Source organism: Herpailurus yagouaroundi, unplaced genomic scaffold (genome assembly GCF_014898765.1).
Source record: "Herpailurus yagouaroundi ecotype Mexico unplaced genomic scaffold, PumYag 254, whole genome shotgun sequence".
Taxonomy (NCBI): Eukaryota; Metazoa; Chordata; class Mammalia; order Carnivora; family Felidae; genus Herpailurus; species Herpailurus yagouaroundi.
In genome coordinates this window covers 2512057-2533784 of record NW_024412471.1, presented here as the reverse complement: position 1 = coordinate 2533784, position 21728 = coordinate 2512057, and the positions used below count along the sequence as shown (strand labels likewise).

The following is a 21728-nucleotide window of genomic DNA, read 5'->3' as shown; positions in this document are numbered from 1 at the left end:
TTATTTCTAACTAGCATAATATTAGTTGATTCTTTTTCTTCACAGACTGGCATTGTGAGTATGGTATACACACAATCAGAGATTCTTCAGAAAGAAGTGTACCTTTTTGAACGCATTGATTCTCAAAATCGAGAGATCATGAAACATCTGAAAGCAATTTGTTTTCTTCGACCTACGAAGGTACTACATAAACTGAGCTGTCATCTGCCTAAATACAGAACACTATGATCTGAAAGCATTAAGAAGGCAAAATAAATTTGTATTATCGTCATTTGTGGCATCATATTTAACCGGCTTCATCAGAGTTATAACCTTGACTTTTCTCCTTTCCACATCTCAGTTCACTCCTTATAGCCCGTTTTTCCTCCAAGATGCCTTTTAGGTTCTCAGACACTTCCAGAGCCACTATCCTGCCAGAGACGCACATCACTTCCTGGATTAATTCCTGGATTAACCTCCATACCTATTACACTGAACACCATTGCCACTTAATCTTGCACGCTTATATACCTACACCAGTATCTTGAGTCTGTATCATTTTATTTGCCTCTATGCACAGGAACATATAATGGCTCACTTTTACTTCCATGATTAAATCAATATCTAGTAGCTCCGTCCTTGAAATCCTCCTTTAGCTGGTTTGGTCTGCCCTTATGTATACAGCCTCCTGTGTCCAATCTCTGCTCCTCCACTACGGCCAACTAGGCCTTTTTATCATCCCTCTACATGCTCATTCCTGTTCTCTATTTGTTCCCCTCCCCTAATTCTCCATTTGTTCTTTAGCCTTCTGTCCATCTTCATTCATCATCATATAAATCTAGCTTGAGTCCTCCTGTAAAAATCCTGTACTATTCCAGGCTTATTTTGTATATTTCCCTTTTTTTTTTTCAATATTTATTTTTGAGAGAGAGAGTCAGAGAGAGAGAGTGTGAGCAGGGGAGGGGCAGAGAGAGAGGGAGACATAGAATCTGAAGGAGGCTCCAGGCTCCAAGCTGTCAGCACAGAGTCTGACGCGGAGCTTGAACTCACGAACTGTGAGATCATGACCTGAGCTGAAGTCAAACACTTCACTGACTGAGCCATCCAGGCGCCCCTGTATATTTTCTTTATATTCATGTTCGCCAACTCCAATGAGCTGTTTTACCATGCTTGTATATTATGTACTTTCTGAAATACAAATCTGCTCATGTCATCCCCACTTGAAATCCTTGAATGACTTTTCATTGTTTTTATGCTAAACACAAAACTCCTTAATTGTGGTTCTGTATGGTCTAGTTCCTGTCATTTGTACAGCCTCATTTCAAACCACTCCCCCTTTTGCTCTTAGATACATTAATCTTTCAGTTCACTTTATTCTGTCATGCCACAGGACTTTTGAACAGACTCTTCTTTCAACCTGGATCTTACTCACTTCTTCCAGAAAGTCTTCCCTGGTTTTGCTGACCAAGCCAAACCCCCCTCTTACAAGCAGTTACAGCACCATCTTCTCCCTATTGCTTGTCATAGTCTAAGTTTCATATGGTTTGTGTGATTAATATCTGTCTTACCTACCAGCAGTAAGCTCCATGAGAACAGAGGTGATATCTGTTTTTTCACACTGCTATGTCTCCAGTGCCTGCTACATAGTGGACCTCAATAAACAGTTCCTGAATGAATGAATGCTTTAATACTGTATTATAGTCATTTCTAGTTGTTTCACATTTGTAGGTCTTTTGAAATTTTGGTGCTGAGAGGGATCTTAGAGATCATCTAGTCCATTTCCTAAGATTTTTCGTGAGAAAACCTCTTTCACAGCTATATATATATATATACTCTCTCAAACTAAAAATGATTTATCCTTAAAATTATAGAGTTAACTTTCAATGTATTTTTTAATCTAAACGACAATTTTAAAAACCTTTTTCCCATTTAACAAGTAATGTGCATTGCTTACTTTATTTTTAATTCTTTAAAGAAATGTGTGATTTTTTAAACATTCAATACTATTTTATATCATGTCTAGATTGGGGACTAAATTCATATTGAAATTTAACTTGTTAATAGTTAAATTTCTATCGACAATAGATTAAAAACCTGCATTATGATCTTAAGTAATTGGAATTCTTATGTTTACTTCTAGATTTCATATTTATTTTTAAATAGTAGTCTTAGCCTACTGTGTGCAAATACTTCACAAACATTACAGTTGTACAATCTTAGGTCCCAATAAGTTAAAAGCCAAAGTAATACAATTAAGTATATTTTCTCTTGAATGTTGGTTTTTAAAGAATTAGCTACATTTTGATAGTCTATATAAGAATTTTGATTAGGGGGCGCCTGGTGGCTTAGTAAGTTGAACGTCCTGACTTCAGCTCAGGTCATGATCTCACAGCTTGTGGGTTTGAGCCCCGTGTCGGACTTTGTGCTGACACCTCAGAGCCTGGAGTCTGCTTTTAGATTCTGGGTCTCCCTCTCTCTCTGTCTACCCCTCCCCTGCTCATGCTCTGTCTCTGTCTCTGTCTCTCAAAAATAAACATTAAAAAAATTTTTTTTAAGAATTTTTATTGGATGAATAATTTACAGGCCAGCAGCCTGAGGCAAATTTGCAGAATTACTATCAATTTTATGTTGTAGTTCCACATTTGTGTTTTTAATATTTTTTTAATGTTTTATTTATTTTTGGGAGACAGAACGCGAGCAGGGGAGGGGTAGAGAGAGAGGGAGACAGAGGATCCAAAGCGGGCTCTGTGCTGAGGGCAGAGAGCCTGATGCAAGGTTCAAACTCACAAACTGTGAGATCATGACCTGAGCTGAAGTTGGATGCTTAACCGACTGAGCTACCCAGGCATCCCTGTGTTTTTAATATTTTTAAATCTTAATTTGGCCAAGGTAATACAGCTAGTTAATGTTATAGTTGATTCCTGAATACTTAACGTATCTCTTTTTCACTGCCAGCCCTCACCCCTGCAATATACAAACACTTAATCTAGACCTCAGCACACAGATTTTCACTAGATACTAAAATAAATCAATGGATGATATTTATTAATTTTTTACTTAAATATATGAGTTCTCCTCATATATTATTTGTTTATTTATTTTTTCCTTTCTAGGAGAATGTGGATTATCTGATTCAAGAGCTCCGGAGACCAAAATACAGTATATATTTTATTTGTAAGTATATTATTTCACCTATTCAATCATGTAACTGTATCCTAGATAGTTTTTTCCTGTTAGGTGCTTCATATCATCAATAAGTTAAGTGAATCCATCTCTATATAAGTCTGATTTTTTTAATGTCCTTTCAAAGTATTAAAAGTCTTATGGCTAACATTCTATTTTAGAAAGCTGAGCGTGACTTTTTTCATCATTGATTAGGTAAAATTATTTTTTAAGTTTTCCTTTGCCTTTCAAGATTCTTTGCAAGGCAAAAGTTGTAAGTAGCCAAATTTCACATCCCACCTCTGCAAAAAAAAAAAAAAAAAAAAAAAGAAGAAGAAGAAGAAAGGGTACACTTATTCCCTATTTTGTACTTTCATGAACTGAGGCACAGAAGCTGAATTACTTGGAGGGAGGATATACTTGAGTGTGTTGGAAAAGCAAAGATTTATTTTACATACCAGATGAAAGCATAACACTTCTTGCTACTTTATGTAATGGTTGAAAGAACAAGTTATTCAGTAGATACCTCTTATGTACATAATTTGTGGGGGGGAGTTTGGGGAGGGTACAGTCGTGGAAATAAATTAGGTTTGCAGTTATATACATTTTATATGATTTTTTATTTTTTTATGTAATACATTCTGCTTTAGAAGTTACATCCATTCTCCTCTAGATGTCATTATTGATCCTTATAGGATTAGTAGGTATAGTTTATCTGGTGCCATTTCCAAAACAAAGACAAAACTTAATTCTCAGTATGTAGGACATTTGAGAAATTTTAAAGCTTGCTTGAAGGCTTTTTAGGGTTTAGATTATACTCTAAGATATACATACTTTCTATGTAACGATATGCAACAATATGCAACAATAAATAATGGTACCAAAAATTAATATTTGTGGGGCACCTGGGTAGGTCAGTGGGTTAAGCATCTGACTTTGGCTCAGGTCACGATCTCACGGGTTCATGGGTTTGAGCCCTGCATCAGGCTCTGTGCTGACAGCTCAGAGCCTGGAGCCTGCTTCAGATTCTGTGTCTCCCTCTCTCTCTGCCCCTTCCCGGCTCATGCTCTGTCTCTCTCTGTCTCAACAATAAATAAACACTAAAAATAAATAAGTAAAATAAAAAAGAAATTTAAAAATAAAAATTAAAAAGAAATTAAAAAAAGAGAAACTGCTAAATGTTTTCTAGAGTGACTATAAGCCAGATACTTAGGAAAGTGTAGAAACTTGTACTCAATGACATATATATGTATATGAGAGAGATTCCCTGTATTGCTGAATTTAAGCAGACACCTAATGGAGTCACTCTTGTCATGTCTCTCAGTTAAAAATTGAGTAGGTCACAAGATGAAAGGCTCCCTTTTCCTCTAAAGAGTTCTTTGATACAGCAGTTAAGACTAATAACCAATAATAAATCTACTGCCTAGTCTCCTCGTTCTTTTTTTATTTTGAGAGAAAGAACATGAGTGAGGGAGGGACAGAGAGAGGCAGAGAGGGAATCCCAAGCAGTCTCCTCGCTGTCAGCACAGAACCCGATGCAGGGCTTGAACTCACAAACTATGAGATCATGACCTGAGCCAAAACCCAAGAGTTGGATGCTTAACTGATGGAGCCACCCAGCCACCCCTCATCTCATTTTTTTATAATTTCATTTTTGCATTTTTATGTCTACTAAACATCTTGTATGATAGGCTCCTCCCTTCCTTTATTTAAATAAAAACTATTTCTATTATGGAAGTTTTCAACTATATACAGAAGTAGACAATAATATAATAAATTCCAGTGTACCCATCCCCCAGTTTCAAACATTGCTTTGCCACAGCCTGTCTTGTTTTAGCTATGGTGCTGCCACCTACTTCCACACCAATGGTATTTTGAAGGAGATATAAGACATATGTCATCCCTAAATATTTCAGTGTGCATCTCTAAAAGATAAGGACTCATTTTTAAAGATACCATTATTATTCCCAATAATGACAAATGATTCCTGTTTTCAAATACTCATTCATTGTTCAAATTTCAAACTCTCTTATTTTTCCCCCACTGTTTTTGTATTTGAATTAGGATCATAGTAAGATCCACACATATCTATTGGTTGATATGTTGTTTCAGTTTCTTTAATCTTCTTTAGATGTTCTCTCTCTTCCTCTTTATCTCTCTCTCTCTCTCTCTCTCTCTCTCTGTCTCTCTCCCCGCCTCTTCCCACCCCCCCACCCACCCCCCCCCCGGCAATTTATTATTGAAGAAACTACATTGTTCTGTTAAAGTTTCTGACAGCCTGCATCTTGGCGATTGTATCCCCATGGGGTGGTTTAACAAATTCTTTGCAGTTTAAAATATTCCTCTATCCTCCAGTTTTGTAAATTGGTACCTGGATATAGAGGCTTAATTAGGTTTAGATTTGATTTCTTTTTGGCAAGAATATTTGATAGTCAGTGTTGTGTGCTTTCGATGGTTATCTCTTACTGTGATATCAGCGGCAGTTGGTGCTCAGTGCCCAGGTCCATCATTGATTCATTAGTGGTTGATAAAAATGATGATGTTTTAATTCTATCATTATCATTTTTTCTTTGTTTTTTAGTTGGAATATTTCCATAAAGAGGAATTTCCCCTCGTCTTTCTCTCTGGTGGTACAGTTTGTATTTGAGGGAAGAAGACGCACTTCTTTCCATTATTTGTTATTTTCAATATTAAGGACTTGCTTCCTGCTATCCTCCAATGCCTACATAGTGGTCTTTTTTTTTTTTTAAGTATTATTATGGACTTATGGATTTAAACATATTTGTGCTACTCATTTCAATTTGAAGGTGGTTGACTTTGACATATACCACAATGTATACCAAACTTCACTTAGTCATTAGGCTTTAACTGTCAAGCCCATTTACGTCTAATTGCAGCAGAGGTGATCTCCTTTGAATCAGCCACAACTCATATGTCTGTTTCAGATTTCAGTAATGTGATCAGCAAGAGTGATGTGAAGTCATTAGCTGAAGCTGATGAACAGGAAGTCGTGGCTGAGGTTCAGGTAAACGTATTGGTCCTCTAACACATCTCTTGTTATTGGCCCTTTTTTTTTTTTTTTAATTTTTTTTTCAACATTTATTTATTTTTGGGACAGAGAGAGACACAGCATGAACAGGGGAGGGGCAGAGAGAGAGGGAGACACAGAATTGGAAACAGGCTCCAGGCTCTGAGCCATCAGCCCAGAGCCTGACGCGGGGCTCGAACTCCCGGACCGCGAGATCGTGACCTGGCTGAAGTCGGACGCTCAACCGACTGCGCCACCCAGGCACCCCATATTGGCCCTTTTTAAAGATTTGCATCTAAAATAAGAAAAGTGCTGTCTCAAGGGAGGCTGTTGATCAGACACAATAAATGTGCATTGCATCAAACTATTCTCATATTTAGAAAGTTTGTAAGAGATATCAAATTGAGGGAAAACAAAATTAGAGGAATCAGTGCAAATAAGGAGATTGCACTGGTATTGGATCCTATTGCATGGATAAGGAGGGTTTCATAGGGTTGGGGACAGGGTCAGATATATCTTCTAGTTTTATGAACCACGTTATAAGAATGTTCATCTACAGGGCTGTGTCTGATTGGAAAAGAATAGAAAGTAAAGGATGTGAGTGAGGTTTGTTAAAGTTCTGTTTGTGATTATCTTGCTCTGTCTGGGAGGTAAAAAGCATACTTTTGTCATTAGGTTAAAACTTGGTAACTTCTAAATATTTATTCTGCATGGTATAGAATACGTGGCATTAGAACATACCATGTTACCTTTTACTTAAACGCTTTAGTGTTCTTGGATACATTTATCACAAATGTTTGAATACATTTATCACCTAAACAAAGAATAGGGCAGCAAATAAATGAGTTTTGGATTTTCAGAAGGATGTGCTAGGTGGTAAAGGAATGAAAAAGAATGACCTATTTTATTTTTATTTTTTTATTAAAAAAAATTTTTTTTAATGTTTATTTATCTTTGAGAGAGAGGGAAACAGGATGCGAGTGGGTTAGGGGCAGACAGAGAGGGAGACAAAGAATCCGAAGCAAGCTCCAGGCTCCAAGCTGCCAGCACAGAGCCCAACACGGGTCTCGAACCCACGAGCCGTGAGATCATGACGTGAGCCAAAGTCGGACACTCAACCGACTCAGCCACCCAGGAGCCCCAAGAATGACCTATTTTAAATCATGTTCTGCCTCATGAGAATACACTGGATTAAAAAAAAAAAAAAAAGAATACACTGAACAGCAAAGTTCTTTTTCATCTGTGTGTGACATTGTATATCCTATAGCAGTGTCTTAATTTTACTAATTGATAAATGTGCACAGAAGTCTCCAGAAATGTAATATTTATACTTCTACAACTTTGTTTTTTGTTTTTTAAAAGATTTATTATTATTGCTACTATTTTATAATTATTTTATTCCCCCACATTGCTCCCCCTGCATTTGCTCAAATTTTATTATATCACATAGTATTATATTACATATGAAAATGTTACTTTATCATCAGTTGGAATTTATGAAACAAATGACTGATCTTGTGCTTCCTTTGCAGGAATTTTATGGTGATTACATTGCTGTGAATCCACATTTGTTTTCCCTGAATATTTTGGGTTGCTGCCAGGTATGGAATGAAAGGATAAAAAAATAAGTTTATCAGGTGGGAGTTAATTCAGCAAGTAATTGGACTTGTAAGAAAAAATTCAAATATTTTCTCTGATAATATATTTTTAACAAAAAGGGTCGAAATTGGGATCCAGCCCAGCTATCCAGAACAACTCAAGGACTGACGGCTCTCCTTCTATCTCTGAAGAAGTGTCCCATGATTCGTTATCAGCTTTCATCAGAGTCAGCAAAGAGACTTGCAGAATGTGTTAAGGTATGGCTTTTTCTATCCCCAGTTCCAAAGACCATTCATTTCCTTATCATATTTCAGAAACTATAGGAATAGTTTATCTATAACCAATGAGGTGATATGTTAGGTTTACTGGCAAAGAGGTAGATATTTGTAATAAAAAACCAAAAGCAACAAATTAGAGCTGAGATTCTTAGGCTTAACTCAAAAAAAATTTGCAAGCTATTTAACCTATTTTGATCCAGTTAAGCCATTGGTAAAATAGAGTTTTAAATACTAACCTCATAAACAGGACGCTACCAGACGTTGTCAAGCTTTTGAATCCTTTTCTGGAAAGCCTATGAAGATGCAAAGAACTGTTGTTAAATGTGTATTTTATATATTAATTTTATGTTTATATCATCTCTGTCTGTAACTAATTGGTTGACCAAATCATCTTTCTGTCTCATCCACAGCAAGTAATAACTAAAGAATATGAACTGTTTGAATTCCGGCGGACTGAGGTTCCTCCGTTGCTGCTTATTTTAGATCGTTGCGATGATGCCATCACCCCATTGCTAAACCAGGTGCAGAACCCTTTATTAGCATAATACAAGTACAATTTCATGTGGTATTCATCAAAATGCCAATGTGGAAATGAACAATGTCATCCATGTATTCTCCTCCTTATTTTCAGCTTTTCTTTTTTTTGCCTTGTATTTCCTATAATTTTGGTATCAACCACGGTCATCTTCGATTCTTTCTTCTGCTTTATCCTTTCTGTCCCTTTCTACCACCACCTTCACCTCTAATCAAGGCAACTTCTAGGTTCTGTAGATTCTACTTTTCCAGTGTCTGTCTGCAATTTCCCATTCATACTGCTGTCACCTTGTCATAAACCCTTAATCTTTTATAAGATTACTGAAATAGTCATCTACTTGATTCCTCACTCTTATTTCTTATTTTCCTTTTTTATAAGAAAACAGATATACACTTTTATTTATTTACTTTTCAGTAAGTTTAAGTCCTTGAGGATACAGAATCACATGGATTCTGTGTCCAATGGCCTTAGCAGGTAGGTTGCTTTGGAATTGACATGAACCATGCTGCTGTTTCCTTGAATAGGAGCTACCTTTTCCTAGATTACTCTGGTTTTCTTCGTTTCGCCACCAGGAGTCACTGTGTTGTTCTTTTCTTGGTACACATAAGTACATCTCTTGCCTAGATAGAATTCAGTTTCATTCTGAGCATAAACACCTTCAGTTTTAAGAAGAGCTGTATGCTCCCTCTGGTTCTGGAGACCCTGCTTATGGTCAGCAAAAATGGCATTGGACCATAGCCTTCCAGGCATATTTATCATTTTAGGAATCCTGTTCCCAGCAGGCCTTCACAGGCTCCAAGATTGCTGAAACAGAAGGGGCTTGATTCTCCACTTTTAATTTCTTCCCACTCTAATATATTCCACAGTGTTGTTAAATTACTTTATTTATTTATTTATTTATTTATTTATTTATTTATATGTAGAGAGAGAGAGCACGTGTGCTAGCGAGCACAAGTGGGGAAGGGGCAGAGGAAGGGAGAGAATCCCAAGCAGGCTCCACTGCCAGCACGGAGTCCAATGCAGGGCTTGAACCAACAAAACAGTAAGATCATGACCTGAGCCGAAATCAAGAATTGGATGCTTAACCAACTGAACCACCCAGGCGTCCCTTAAATTATTTTCCTAAAGCACAGTTCTGATCTTTTTACTCTTGACTCAAAAATCTTCATTGCTTCCCATTTGCCTACTGGCTTAAATACAGACTCCTGAACTTGGCGTCTAAGAGCCTTGACAATATAGGCCCAACTTTAACCTACAGCTCAGGACACTTAACCGACTGAGCCACCCAGGTGCTCCAACTGATAATTTTAATTATAGAGTAAGTGCTAATGGTAGACGCATGCACAGGATGCTGCCTATGGAAGCATAAACATTTTGTTGTACTGAATTTACATACCCCAATGAAACTTGCTTTTTTAAGGATTCATTTGGCAAATATTTTCGGAAATTAAGCACCTTTTTTTATAACCTCTTAAGTTCTTTCTTAATAAATCTATATTGCTTAAGATGAAATGTATAAATCTTTCTAGCATTTAGATTCTAGAGTTAGAGAGTAATTGGCTGGAAAATACTTAGTTTTGTCTAAAGGACCTAGGACTAAAAGTAACCCATTCTCCATAAATGGTGAGAAGGCAAAATTTGGAGTTTCTCCTTTCCATTTTTGCCAAATAAGTTCACATTTTGTAAGAATGGAAACCAATCCTTCTTCACAATTCATGTTAAGGAAAAATAGGAAATAAAATGGATACAGAGGCAAGCTTCTGAATATGTGTGTTTTGATCAACTTACAAGGTTTTTTTCTGATAATATTAGTGTTCCCAGGATAAATATAGCACCACTCAGATCTGCAAGAACACACTTCTCATGCTGCAGAAAACCACAGAAGCGTACAGGAAATGGTACAGCTTGTAACTGCAGTACCAATATAGCCCTATCTGTGAAGCCAAAAATATACTCTTAATTCACGGGCAAAAAGTAGAGCTAATGATAGATCTAATTTGTTTTCTTTCTATCAGGAATATTAATCTCTCTGCCCCTCTTCCAAAAGTGTAAACTCTAAAAGTATTTTGACTTTTAGTTTAACCAACTACAGTAAGTCTTAATGCTTAGTATAACACAAAGTATTAATAAAACTTGAACTAAATAAAGAGCCTCTGTGTAAAGAAGACTAGTTGCTAAGAATGTTACCAGTTTTTATTTGTTTTCCTGAACATTTGCTATTTCCATGTTTTACCAGTTACCAATTTTTCTGTCCTACTTCTTCATTTAGTGGACATATCAGGCCATGGTCCATGAACTACTGGGCATAAACAACAATCGGATTGATCTTTCCAGAGTGCCGGGGATCAGTAAAGACTTAAGAGAGGTGGTCCTATCTGCTGAAAACGATGAATTCTATGCTAATGTAGGTTAAAATTTTTTTCATTGTTTTTCATTATTTTTCTGTAAGAAGGCCGGTGTTGACTAATGTAGGTTAAAATTTTTTTTCGTTGTTTTTCATTATTTTTATGTAAGAAGGCTGGTGTTGACTTGTTCGAATGAAAACAGGTATGGGATTTCATGGGGAAGGTTGTTGAGGCATCCTGTAGATAAACTGCATCTCAAGAGAAGGCAGAAGATTTGGATTCTGACCCTTTAACAGTTTTTTTCCCATAGAAATCACATATTTAGTTTTATACTCTCAGAATTAGAACCCGATTTATTTACTTCCTTCCCTTCTGTAGCCCTTTGTGAGAATAGTAATGGCATTCATCACCCGTGTCCTGGCCAGTGTCCAGATTTGGTCATTATAATGGAATTTTCTTGCCTTTCAATTCTGTCTTTGGGATTCTTTCTCACTTCTTTTATTTTATTTATTTATTTATTTATTTTTTCAATATATGAAATTTATTGTCAAATTGGTTTCCATTTCTCACTTCTTTTAAATGATCTGGAAGTCAGACTCATTGCTGGAACTGTTTCCAACTTCCTTTTTCACAGAATATGTACCTGAACTTTGCTGAGATTGGTAGCAATATAAAGAATCTCATGGAAGACTTTCAGAAGAAGAAACCAAAAGAACAGCAAAAACTAGAATCAATAGCAGACATGAAGGTAAATTGAACATGTTCATGGATGACTAACATGCAAGACTTTGGAACTATTCATGTAAGCAATATTTCTAGAATATTCTCAGTCTGATTTCTGCCTACATTCATTTGTTTGGTTTGAAATAATTTTCTGTACTATTTCTCTTTAGGAAACAGTATAGTGAAAACTTCATAACAAGCCATGTACTTTTTTCCATTCTTCAGTCACATTTGGACTATTTAAAGAGTCAGTGTATTGACATATACCAGTTCTTATCTTCTTAAGCATAAACAAAATACCATGTGATTGGTAGATGCCTTAGTCTGGGCAGAACAATTCCTGCTTATTTTTTCCCTTCTTCATACATGTCTATCCTCAGTCAAATAACAGAACCCCCAATTGATGTCTTTCCCATGGCAGGCCTTTGTTGAGAATTACCCACAGTTTAAGAAGATGTCTGGGACGGTATCAAAGCATGTGACAGTGGTTGGAGAGCTGTCTCGGTTGGTCAGTGAGCGGAATCTGCTGGAGGTTTCAGAAGTTGAGCAAGAACTGGCCTGTCAGAATGACCATTCTAGTGCTCTCCAGGTATCTATTCAGTCCAATTTGATGAGCACCTACTGTGTGTAAGGCACTGTGCCAGGCAGAACAAGAGATACAAAGGCAAAAGTAATCCTTCTTCACTAACGTGGAATTTATTGTCTAACAAGGAGTTGAGACAAGAACACAGATTAATTAGGGGCGCCTGGGTGGCACAGTCGGTTAAGCGTCCGACTTCAGCCAGGTCACGATCTCTCGGTCCGGGAGTTCGAGCCCCGCGTCAGGCTCTGGGCTGATGGCTCAGAGCCTGGAGCCTGTTTCCGATTCTGTGTCTCCCTCTCTCTCTGCCCCTCCCCCGTTCATGCTCTGTCTCTCTCTGTCGCAAAAATAAATAAACGTTGGAAAAAAAAAAATTAAAAAATTAAAAAAAAAAACACAGATTAATTTGATTTTAGATACAAGAGCCACAGGAGAAGAATAATGTGCAGTAGCAGAGGGTTCAGGCAGTTAATGAGTATTTAGGAGGGCATCCTAGGCTACTAGAAAGAATTCTAGACCAAAATCAGAAGATCTGGATTTTGGCCATTTGCCACTTACTGGCTTTGTGACCTGGAGCTGTTGGCTTATTTTCTGAGCCAGTTTCCTCATCTGTAAATGATATTTATCTCACAATGTTGTAAGGAAGATTTAAAGATGCAATATATATCAAAATGTATTATCTAAGTTTTTTATTATTGAACACTTGCTCTTCAGTCCATAAACATGTGAATGCCTGCTGCGTGTACATAGTGCTATAAGGATCCAGAGGTACGAAGAGGAAAAAGATACCATACTTTTCCTCAAAGAGCTCACATGATAGTAGGGGAGAAGGAAATTTAAACCAGGAATTACCATATGATAAGTGCTGTTATACTAGAGGTAGTTACAAAAGGATATGGAAATACAGAGGAAGAACAACTGTTTTCCCTAAGGATGAGGCTTCTTAAAGAAGATGACATTAGATTGGGTCTGGACAAATAAGTAGGAGTGCACCAAACAGAGTAGAAGTGTACCAACCAGAGACAAGAGGGGAAATTCTTAGCAGAGATAATGCAGGCATGGAGATGGCGGGGGGCGAGGGGGGGTGGGTTAAGGGAACAGAGAATAATTCAATGTAGCTAGTGCAAGGTACAAGATGAGGAGTGGTCTTAGATAAGCCAGAAAGACTGGGGCCCGATTATGGCCACTGAAAGAAGATGGGGCTTTAATCTTAAAATGTTGAGAGTTACCAGAGGATTTTAGAAAAAAAGGGACATAATCAGACCCTGGCCTTAAGAAATTTGCAGCATTGTTGAAGGGACAAAACTAAAACACAAGAAACGCTTAGTGTTTTAAGGTAATATTTAATTAAGTCAAAATTGTGATGCTGACTATAATAAGATTGAGGTTATTGAGAACAGTTCCTTAGAGAAGATGATATTAAGATGGACCATCAAGAATGAACAGAATCTGGAGGAGGGTTTCATTCAGGGTTAACAGAAAAGCAAAGATGCAGAAGTATGCAAAAAAGTAATAAGCAGTGTGAGAGTGGGTGTGGAAGAGAAATAGGAGATAAAATTGGATTGGTACACAGGAACCAGTTTATGAAGAAGCCTGTAAGAGGAATTTGCACTTGCTGAGATAAGCAAAGACATCCATTGTGGGGTCATTTGTAGAAAGTCGATATGATGAAAGCAGTATTTTAGGAAATTTAATCTAGTAAGGATGCTTTGGAGGTAAAAAAAAAAAAAAAAAAACAAGTTAGGCTGGTAGACTCATAGTGATAGTACTAAAAATGTACAGTAAGGGCAAATCTGAGAGACAATTCAAAGGGACAAAACAACAATTTAGCGACAGATCGGATATAAGGATAACAAGACAGAACTAATCCAATAATTCCAAGGCTCCTGAGAAATGACAATGTGGTATCACTGGCAATAAGTCACTTGGGAATGAGAGTCCTTAGGGAGATGGCCATTTCTAAGGCACTCCCCATAAGAAGTACATTTCCTTATTTATAGTGCCCTGTATTCTATAACTTAGTCTCTCTCTTTCCCGGCTGCAATTCAACTTTATAAAATAAAGCCAGTGTGGTATAATGGAAACAACACAGGCTTTGGAGCCAGACCATCCTGGCTTTTATTCTGTCTCTACATACCAGAGGTTTTTTTTGAGGAAATTACTTATTTTTCCCAAGCCTCAGGGATAAAGATTTGAAACTTTTAGATTTGTACCAGGATTCAGTGAAATATGCAAAATCCTTCACATATGATAGGTGCTTTGTAAATGTTGTTTCTTCTTCTCTAAGCATGTTTTAAACATATGGTACAACCAGAACAAAGAAATCCATCCACCTGTGGTTGCTTTAGTTATAGCAAAGTCTTTACTGGGATTTATAGTTGTTACTTTTTAGTGTTTATTAAGATTTCCTCTAAAAACACCATCATTTTGAAAATCATAATGATGCTATTTGCTTTATATTTATGAAAAGTACTTCTGTCATCACTTTGAATTTTATCGCTTAAATCCTTTCAAAGAACTTTTAGGCTGGCTTTATTATTTTTTAAATTGTATTAAATTCTAATTCTTAAATAGATAATATAAGTACTTGGTTCACCAAAAGGAGTGTAGTAAAAACTGAGTCAGTTACCAGCCTCACATACACCCTTACAGTTGTTCTGTGGATGCAAGTCTGCATGAGTGAGTGTATCTCTCTCTTTGTTAAATTCAAATGATATCATACTGTACACATAGTTTTGCATTTTACTTTTTCACTTAACCACGTATCTCGGAGACTCATTCTCTTTTTATTTATTTATTAAAAAAAAATTTTTTTTAACGTTTATTTATTTTTGAGACAGAGAGAGACAGAGCATGAACGGGGGAGGGTCAGAGAGAGGGAGACACAGAATCCGAAACAGGTTCCAGGCTCTGAGCTGTCAGCACAGAGCCCGATGCGGGGCTCAAACCCATGGACCGCTAGATCGTGACCTGAGCCAAAGTCGGCCACCCAACCGACTGAGCCACCCAGGCTCCCCTCATTCTCTTTTTAATCACTAAACAGTATTCCTTCATAAAGATGTATCACAATCTATTTAACTTGACCAACTTCTTTACTTTAAGCAATACTACTAATAATACTTCACAGTTGTTTTGTGGGTCTAATAGAAGTATTCCTATGAAAACTTCTTATTTTTCTCAATAAAATGAATTTTCTTCTCTCATTAAATAAAAACAAAATTTTGTCCTGTAATTAAATTTAAATTTCCTTCTGTTTCTTGGGGCACCTGAGTAGCTCAATTGGTTGAGTGTCCAACTCTTGACTTCAGCTCAGGTCATGATCTTGACTTCATGATCTTGACTTCAGCTAGGGTCATGGGATTGAGCCCAGTGTTGGATTCCATGCCGAGCATGGAGCCTGCTTAACATTCATTCTCTCTCTCTCTCTCTCTCTCTCTCTCTCTTTCTTTCTCTCTCCCCCCTTTCCCCTCTGCCCCTCTCCCCACTCATGCATGCTCTCTCTCAAATTAAAAAAAAAATTTAATAAATAAATTTCCTTCTGTTTCTTTATCATTTTATTTTTCTCTTTGAAACAATAGAACCAAACTTAATCACTAGCCAGTTTTAGTATCTTTATTTGTATCTCTCTACCATATGGAAAGCAGTTGGACAAGGTTACTAGAATTCCTTGCCTGAAATCTTATTTCTTGTTCACTTTAAGAGATAAAAATAGATACTTTAAAATATGAATTCCATTTGTGGTCCACTTTATATCTTAAAAAGTTATCCTTTGAAGGTTTTCCTGCCCATGTTGTTAGGGTTTTACAGTGAGCAATTGATTTGGACTCCTCCACCATAAAAGATTTCTTTGGCAACATGATTTAAATAGTCTATGAAGGGAGCTTTTGTTTGGTAATGAGTAGATGCCAGGGGCCTGACCCCTAGATGGGTTATAGCATTCCTTGGCTTGACCTTGGACAATAATACATCATGAAGCAATGAATTGAGGTTTTTGAGTAGAATGGGGTTTGCTTTATTGAATAGTAACTATATCATAGTGAAGGAAAAAAATTCATATATTGCTAAAAATTAATCTATAAATTGCTTCCACTTCTAACCAGTCATCCTACAGGCTAACAAAAATTTGATTTAGAAGAATTTTCACTGGAACCAAACTGTAATGTACATCATTGAAACATATCCATAGCCTCAGTAAAGACTCATTTGATTAGTGAGGAAGATTTATTTTCATGCCATGAAGAGAAACATCTTCAGAAAGTAAGCAGTCCTCCAACTCCATGTCTCATATCATAGCTTTCATTTAGAAGGAGGAACTAGTCAGGGCACCTGGATGGCTTAATTGGTTGGGCGACCAACTTTGGCTTGGGTCATGATCTTGCAGTTTGTGAGATCAAGACCCACGTCGGGCTCTGTGCTGACAGCTCAGAGCCTGGTACCTACTTCGAATTCTATGTCTCCCCCTCTCTCTACCCCTCCCCTGCTTGTGCTCTGTGTCTATCTCTCCATAATAAATAAACGTTAAAAAATTAAAAAAAAAAAAAAAAAGAAGGAGGAACTATTTTATATCCTTCTTTCCTGACCTTGGGTAAGAGATCTCAAATCATCCTATTACTGGTATAAAGACTCAATAAATGCTTGTTAGAAATATGAAGAGGACAGTTCTGTTTGAAGCAGTATAGAGTAGTGGCTAAGAGCTTAGGACTTTGATGGCTTGGGTTTGAAAATGATAACCACTCTAAGGCTTAGTCTTTTTGTCTGTAAACTGAGGAAAAAATCACAGTGCTTACTTTAAAGATTTTTCTGAGGGTTCAGTGAGCTAGTACATATAAAGCACTTAATATTGTACCTGGTACTTACAACATTTAGTAAGTGGTAACTGTCATGATTATCAGTATTATTATCTGATGACACATTCTATTTTCTTTGTGGTATCCAGGACATGTTTTCTAGTCTACTCATCACCTCAGATCTCTCCCTGATTGCAGAAGGGTTTTTCTGCTTCTCATTAAAATCATAAGAAAATTGTTTGGGACACCTTGAGGTGACAATTTTACTTTCACCAATTAAGAATAAAAATTATCTTTTTCTGTATAAACCAACATTTAACTAGTGTTTCAGAAACAGTGTGGAACAGCAAAAGCTAATTTTTATATTGACTAGATATTAAAAAAAAGAATACTGACTCAGATGTATTACCAATCACTGGAATTGGGTCCTGCCTACTTTCTATCGTTTTTCCTGAATAAGTTCTTTATAGTCCCACAACACTGTTCTCTCAAACAGATTAGACTCTTTTTTTTTTTTTTTATCATATCAGCATGTTGAAGGCTTCTGCCAATTTCATCTTGCCATTCTAATCTGCTGGCTTATAATGGTATTCATTGACAATTTTACTACAGTTTTGTAGTTTTATAGTTACTTGAGTATCTCAGATTTGCTGAAAAGTATAGAAATTGAGTAGATTTAAGATGAAAAAAGAGATAACAAGGTAGAGTTCTTACTCTTTCGGTTAAATTGAAGCAGAAATTAAGGACTATTTTTAGTTGTTGACTTCATCTGTGATTTGTACAGTGGTTTAACATGTAGCTATGTCATTATAAAAACTTTTCTCGTTGTGTTATGTCATCCTAGTTTTGGTGGAAGAAAATGGAAAAGTAGCCCCAAACAATGGGAAGGATCTTTAAATATCAGAAAAGAAGAATTGTTTTTTAATTGATTTTTTTTTGAGTGAACATTAGCTACTTTTTGAAACTTGACCTTCAGAGATAGTGCTTTTGCTTTTCTTTTCCTATTCCTTCATTAAACCTGTATGAATGTTAGAATTCAGTGAATTTTATGTTTGAATCCTGTCTTCTTAAGGGGACAATAGTTTTCTGTTTCTCTCGTTACTCAGCCATTGTTATTATGTGATGTATACTTTTCTCTCTTGAAAGTCTCAAGACTTATGGAAAATTTAATAAGAAAAGAGAAACCAGAAGTTCATTATGTAATTCACTCGTATTTCCAGCATATAAATACCACCATGTAGCAGATAACCTTCTATGTAATTAGAAGTCTCTCAGAATGTTTTCTCCTCTTCTCTGGTTAGTACCCTGGAATCTCAGTATAGTGTATGCCACTGTCAGTCAAGTTGATGAGTCAAGTAGCCATGAGTGAAATAGTTCAAAATTAAGTCAAAGGGTAACCTGGGATCCAGGCAGACAAAAAGGCCCTGCTTCTTCAAGGACTTACACAGCTGAAAGAGAGGAAAGAGCTTGTACCTACAGGTTTCTTCTCATGAGGAAATAGATAAGTCTAGCTGGAACACTGACCTGAGTCATGGGTTGCATCCTAAGGGCTCAAAAGTAAACAAAGTAGTCTACTCAAGTCATCCTGCATCAGATTCTGGCCCATGTCCTCAAGGGAGAACTAAGAGTCAAGCCAGGAACTCTAAATACCAGCACCAGATCTCAGGGAAGAGAAGTGGATTCTTTAATGGGAAAGAGCCAAGAGTCAGGATGCAAGTGAAAGTAATTAGAAAGGGAGCAAGTGGGAAGGGTACAGGCTGATTGCTGCAGTCTCTGTCCCATACCAGTTCTGTGGTTTTATAGTTACTTGAGTGTCTCAGATTTGCTGAAGGGTATATAAATTAAGAAGATTTAAGGTAAAAAGACAGTGACTGCAAGGGCACAGAGTGAAACATTGGCCTATGAGAAAAGTGACAACAGAGATCGCAGATGGATGTTTTAAGCTTATGCTAAGTTGATTGAGATATATATGAAATTGACTATTCTTACTTGATGGTAATTTGTACTCTGAAATGTCTTCGTAGTATGGTAGAAACTAGTGGCAAATTTGAACAGATATTCTAAGTAGTCTGTATTCTGTGACAGCTCTGGAAAGGGTACCACAAAAGAAAAAAAAAACAAGGAAATTCTTATGGCTGCAGGGTTTAAGTCTACAGAAGAGAAATTTCTTCCCTTTTGATCCCTTGAAGATGATGCTAGTGAAATCTTCACACAGAAAAGCAACAATAGGGATCCTCCCCAGAGAACATTCTACTTGGGAGACACCTGGGAGATCCCCCGTGTCATCACAGTCCCTCTTTGGTGTGAACAGAAGAGTTCTTAAACATTAGACCTGGTTGTTGTGAAGTATTAAAAAGATAAGGTATGTGAAAGCATCTCATAAGTTGTAAAGTTCCATTTGGATGTTGCTATGTCCTCAGAACCCAGTGCCCATCAAAGCTTTTGCCAGATTTTCAACCCAACCCATTTCTTTCTCTGATTTCCTTATTCCCATTAAGAGCATCTCCTCTTTTAGTCTCTCAGACTAATTCCAACACTTACTGATTGTTTAAGGCCTTTGGCAAATGTCACCTCCTTCATGAAGTCTTTCTTGATTTTTCAGCAAGCAGATGTACTTTTCGTCACTTTGTGTCCCCTTCCCCCCCATTGCGCTGATTCTCAGTTTCTGTTTCTTGTTTTGCTTTTTATATCTGTTTCTGTATTATAACAGAAAAACCTCCCACTGTGCAAAATCATGTACTAAAAATAAACCAGTTGGGGCACCTGAGCAGCTCAGTCAGTTAAGTGTCCAACACTTGATTTTGGTTCAAATCATGATCTCACAGTTCATGGGATCAAGCCCCACATCAGGCTATGCACTGCCAGCACAGAACCTGCTTCGGATTCCCTCTCTCCTCTCACTCTGTCCCTCCCCTACTCACACTTTCTCTCTCTCTCTCTCTCTCTCTCTCTCAAAAATAAACTTAAAAAAATAAAAATAACCAAGTGTTCTGGGAAAATAGGGTTATAAGCAGGTCACTTAAAATCTGCATAACTAAAAAAATCTATATAACTTTGTAATCAAAGCCCTAATAAAAACAATAACAATCCTAATAAAAATATTAGCACGATTAAATCTCCACAGGCATTTGCACCTATAAATACACTCAGCCCATCCTTTGTAGCTTTCCTTATTACTGGGGTTCATGATTTAGTCTTCACGATGTAAGGTTACAAAAACTTTTGTTTCTCATACAAACTAGTTGAACCAAAATTAAAAATATAATATGAGGATATCTGTCAGTTTGGGGCTGTTGTTTTGTTTGCTTTTTAACTCAGAGAAATATCTTTGCATCCTTTTCATTTGCGCTTGCCCTTTCCCCAGATAGCTTAATACAGTGGAATGTACAGCAGTCTTAAAGCTACAAACCAGCTACTTCTTGCAGAAAACACTTGTGTAGGATTTACATCCTTTTCTTAACATAGTGTCTTTAAAGAGGAAACTTGTCCCTATTCCTTTCTTAATATTAAAACACTCAAAAAACTACCCATAAAGCAATATGCCTTCTGTGTTAAACTGACACTATTCCCATATTTTAATGATCTCATAGAGTTAAGGTGCTTTCAAGAAAATGCTCCGTAGCAGAATAGGCTATAAGTGTTTCATTCCCCTCCACCTCCTTGTCTGAACTCACTGAGGACAGAAACTGGGTCTAGCTCATCTCTGTATCCCCTCCAGTGCCTGGCATAGTGCCTTATGCTTAGAGGGAGATCACAAAGCATTTATCGGCCTGGATTAATTTATTCTGCTGCATAATAAATATAAATAGATACTATAGGGAAGTCCCTTAATGTGAGCATCAGCAAAATCTAAATGACTTTGTTGAGCTCCCTTTGCTGTCAGTACCTGCACTCTTAAAATCCTAAGTGTTCCGTTTAAAGATCCCGTGCTCTACATACTTGTATATCTGAAAGCCATGTTGAGACATAGTGTTCATCTGATGCTTCTTGGAGATTAAGCCCAGTCCCCCTACTCATCTCCATGTCACTGGTCAATCACTAACACTAGGCCATACTTGTTCAAGTCACCGGGTCAGTTCCTTTGTGAGCTGTATTGACTGAAATGGTACAAGTAATGTGTGTTCCTTGTTTCAGCAAGGAAACTGCAACCCTTCCTACCTGAGACCACAGATCAACTCATCAAAGGAAAGAAAGGAAGAACCATCCATTGTTCAATTCACTATTGTCCTAAAGCAATTACAGTGGGAATTTTTTTCTTATTTGCTTCATATCTTAGGCAAAGGCATTTAATTTTCTGTAGTTGAAACAATGGCTGAACCTAGACCTGTACATTGCCATAGTGGTAATCTTAGTCATAAACTCAGATGCATCACTGCCATTCAATAGTTATTAGATCTAAGATATTACACCTGCATTAAGTGAAGGGGAGATAAATGTCAGCTCTCTCTTTTTTCAGAATGTAAAGAGGCTCCTGCAGAACCCCAAAGTGACAGAGTTTGACGCTGCCCGCCTAGTGATGCTTTATGCTCTACATTATGAGCGACACAGCAGCAACAGCCTGCCAGGACTAATGATGGACCTCAGGAATAAAGGTGTTTCTGAGAAGTATCGAAAGGTAACCAAATCTGTATGTTAATCCCACCAAATAGGTAGTAACATTCTTAGCTCTGACAGAGGAGAATTACACTGTTTTACTTAACAAAAATGTATAA

General features: G+C 37.0%; 1 protein-coding gene across 3 annotated transcripts in view; it reads left to right on the top strand.

Annotated features, from left to right (window-relative positions):
• Positions 1 to 21728, top strand: part of VPS45 (vacuolar protein sorting 45 homolog) — a 67122-nt gene that overhangs the window by 790 nt on the left and 44604 nt on the right. For all 3 annotated transcript variants that reach the window (XM_040461226.1, XM_040461228.1, XM_040461227.1), the window contains exons 2-11: positions 46 to 180; positions 3093 to 3153; positions 6087 to 6166; positions 7702 to 7770; positions 7888 to 8025; positions 8457 to 8567; positions 10851 to 10985; positions 11561 to 11674; positions 12071 to 12238; positions 21473 to 21631. In XM_040461226.1, coding sequence (XP_040317160.1) covers positions 46 to 180; positions 3093 to 3153; positions 6087 to 6166; positions 7702 to 7770; positions 7888 to 8025; positions 8457 to 8567; positions 10851 to 10985; positions 11561 to 11674; positions 12071 to 12238; positions 21473 to 21631 — 1170 coding nt within the window. The remainder of the gene's footprint in view (positions 1 to 45; positions 181 to 3092; positions 3154 to 6086; positions 6167 to 7701; positions 7771 to 7887; positions 8026 to 8456; positions 8568 to 10850; positions 10986 to 11560; positions 11675 to 12070; positions 12239 to 21472; positions 21632 to 21728) is intronic.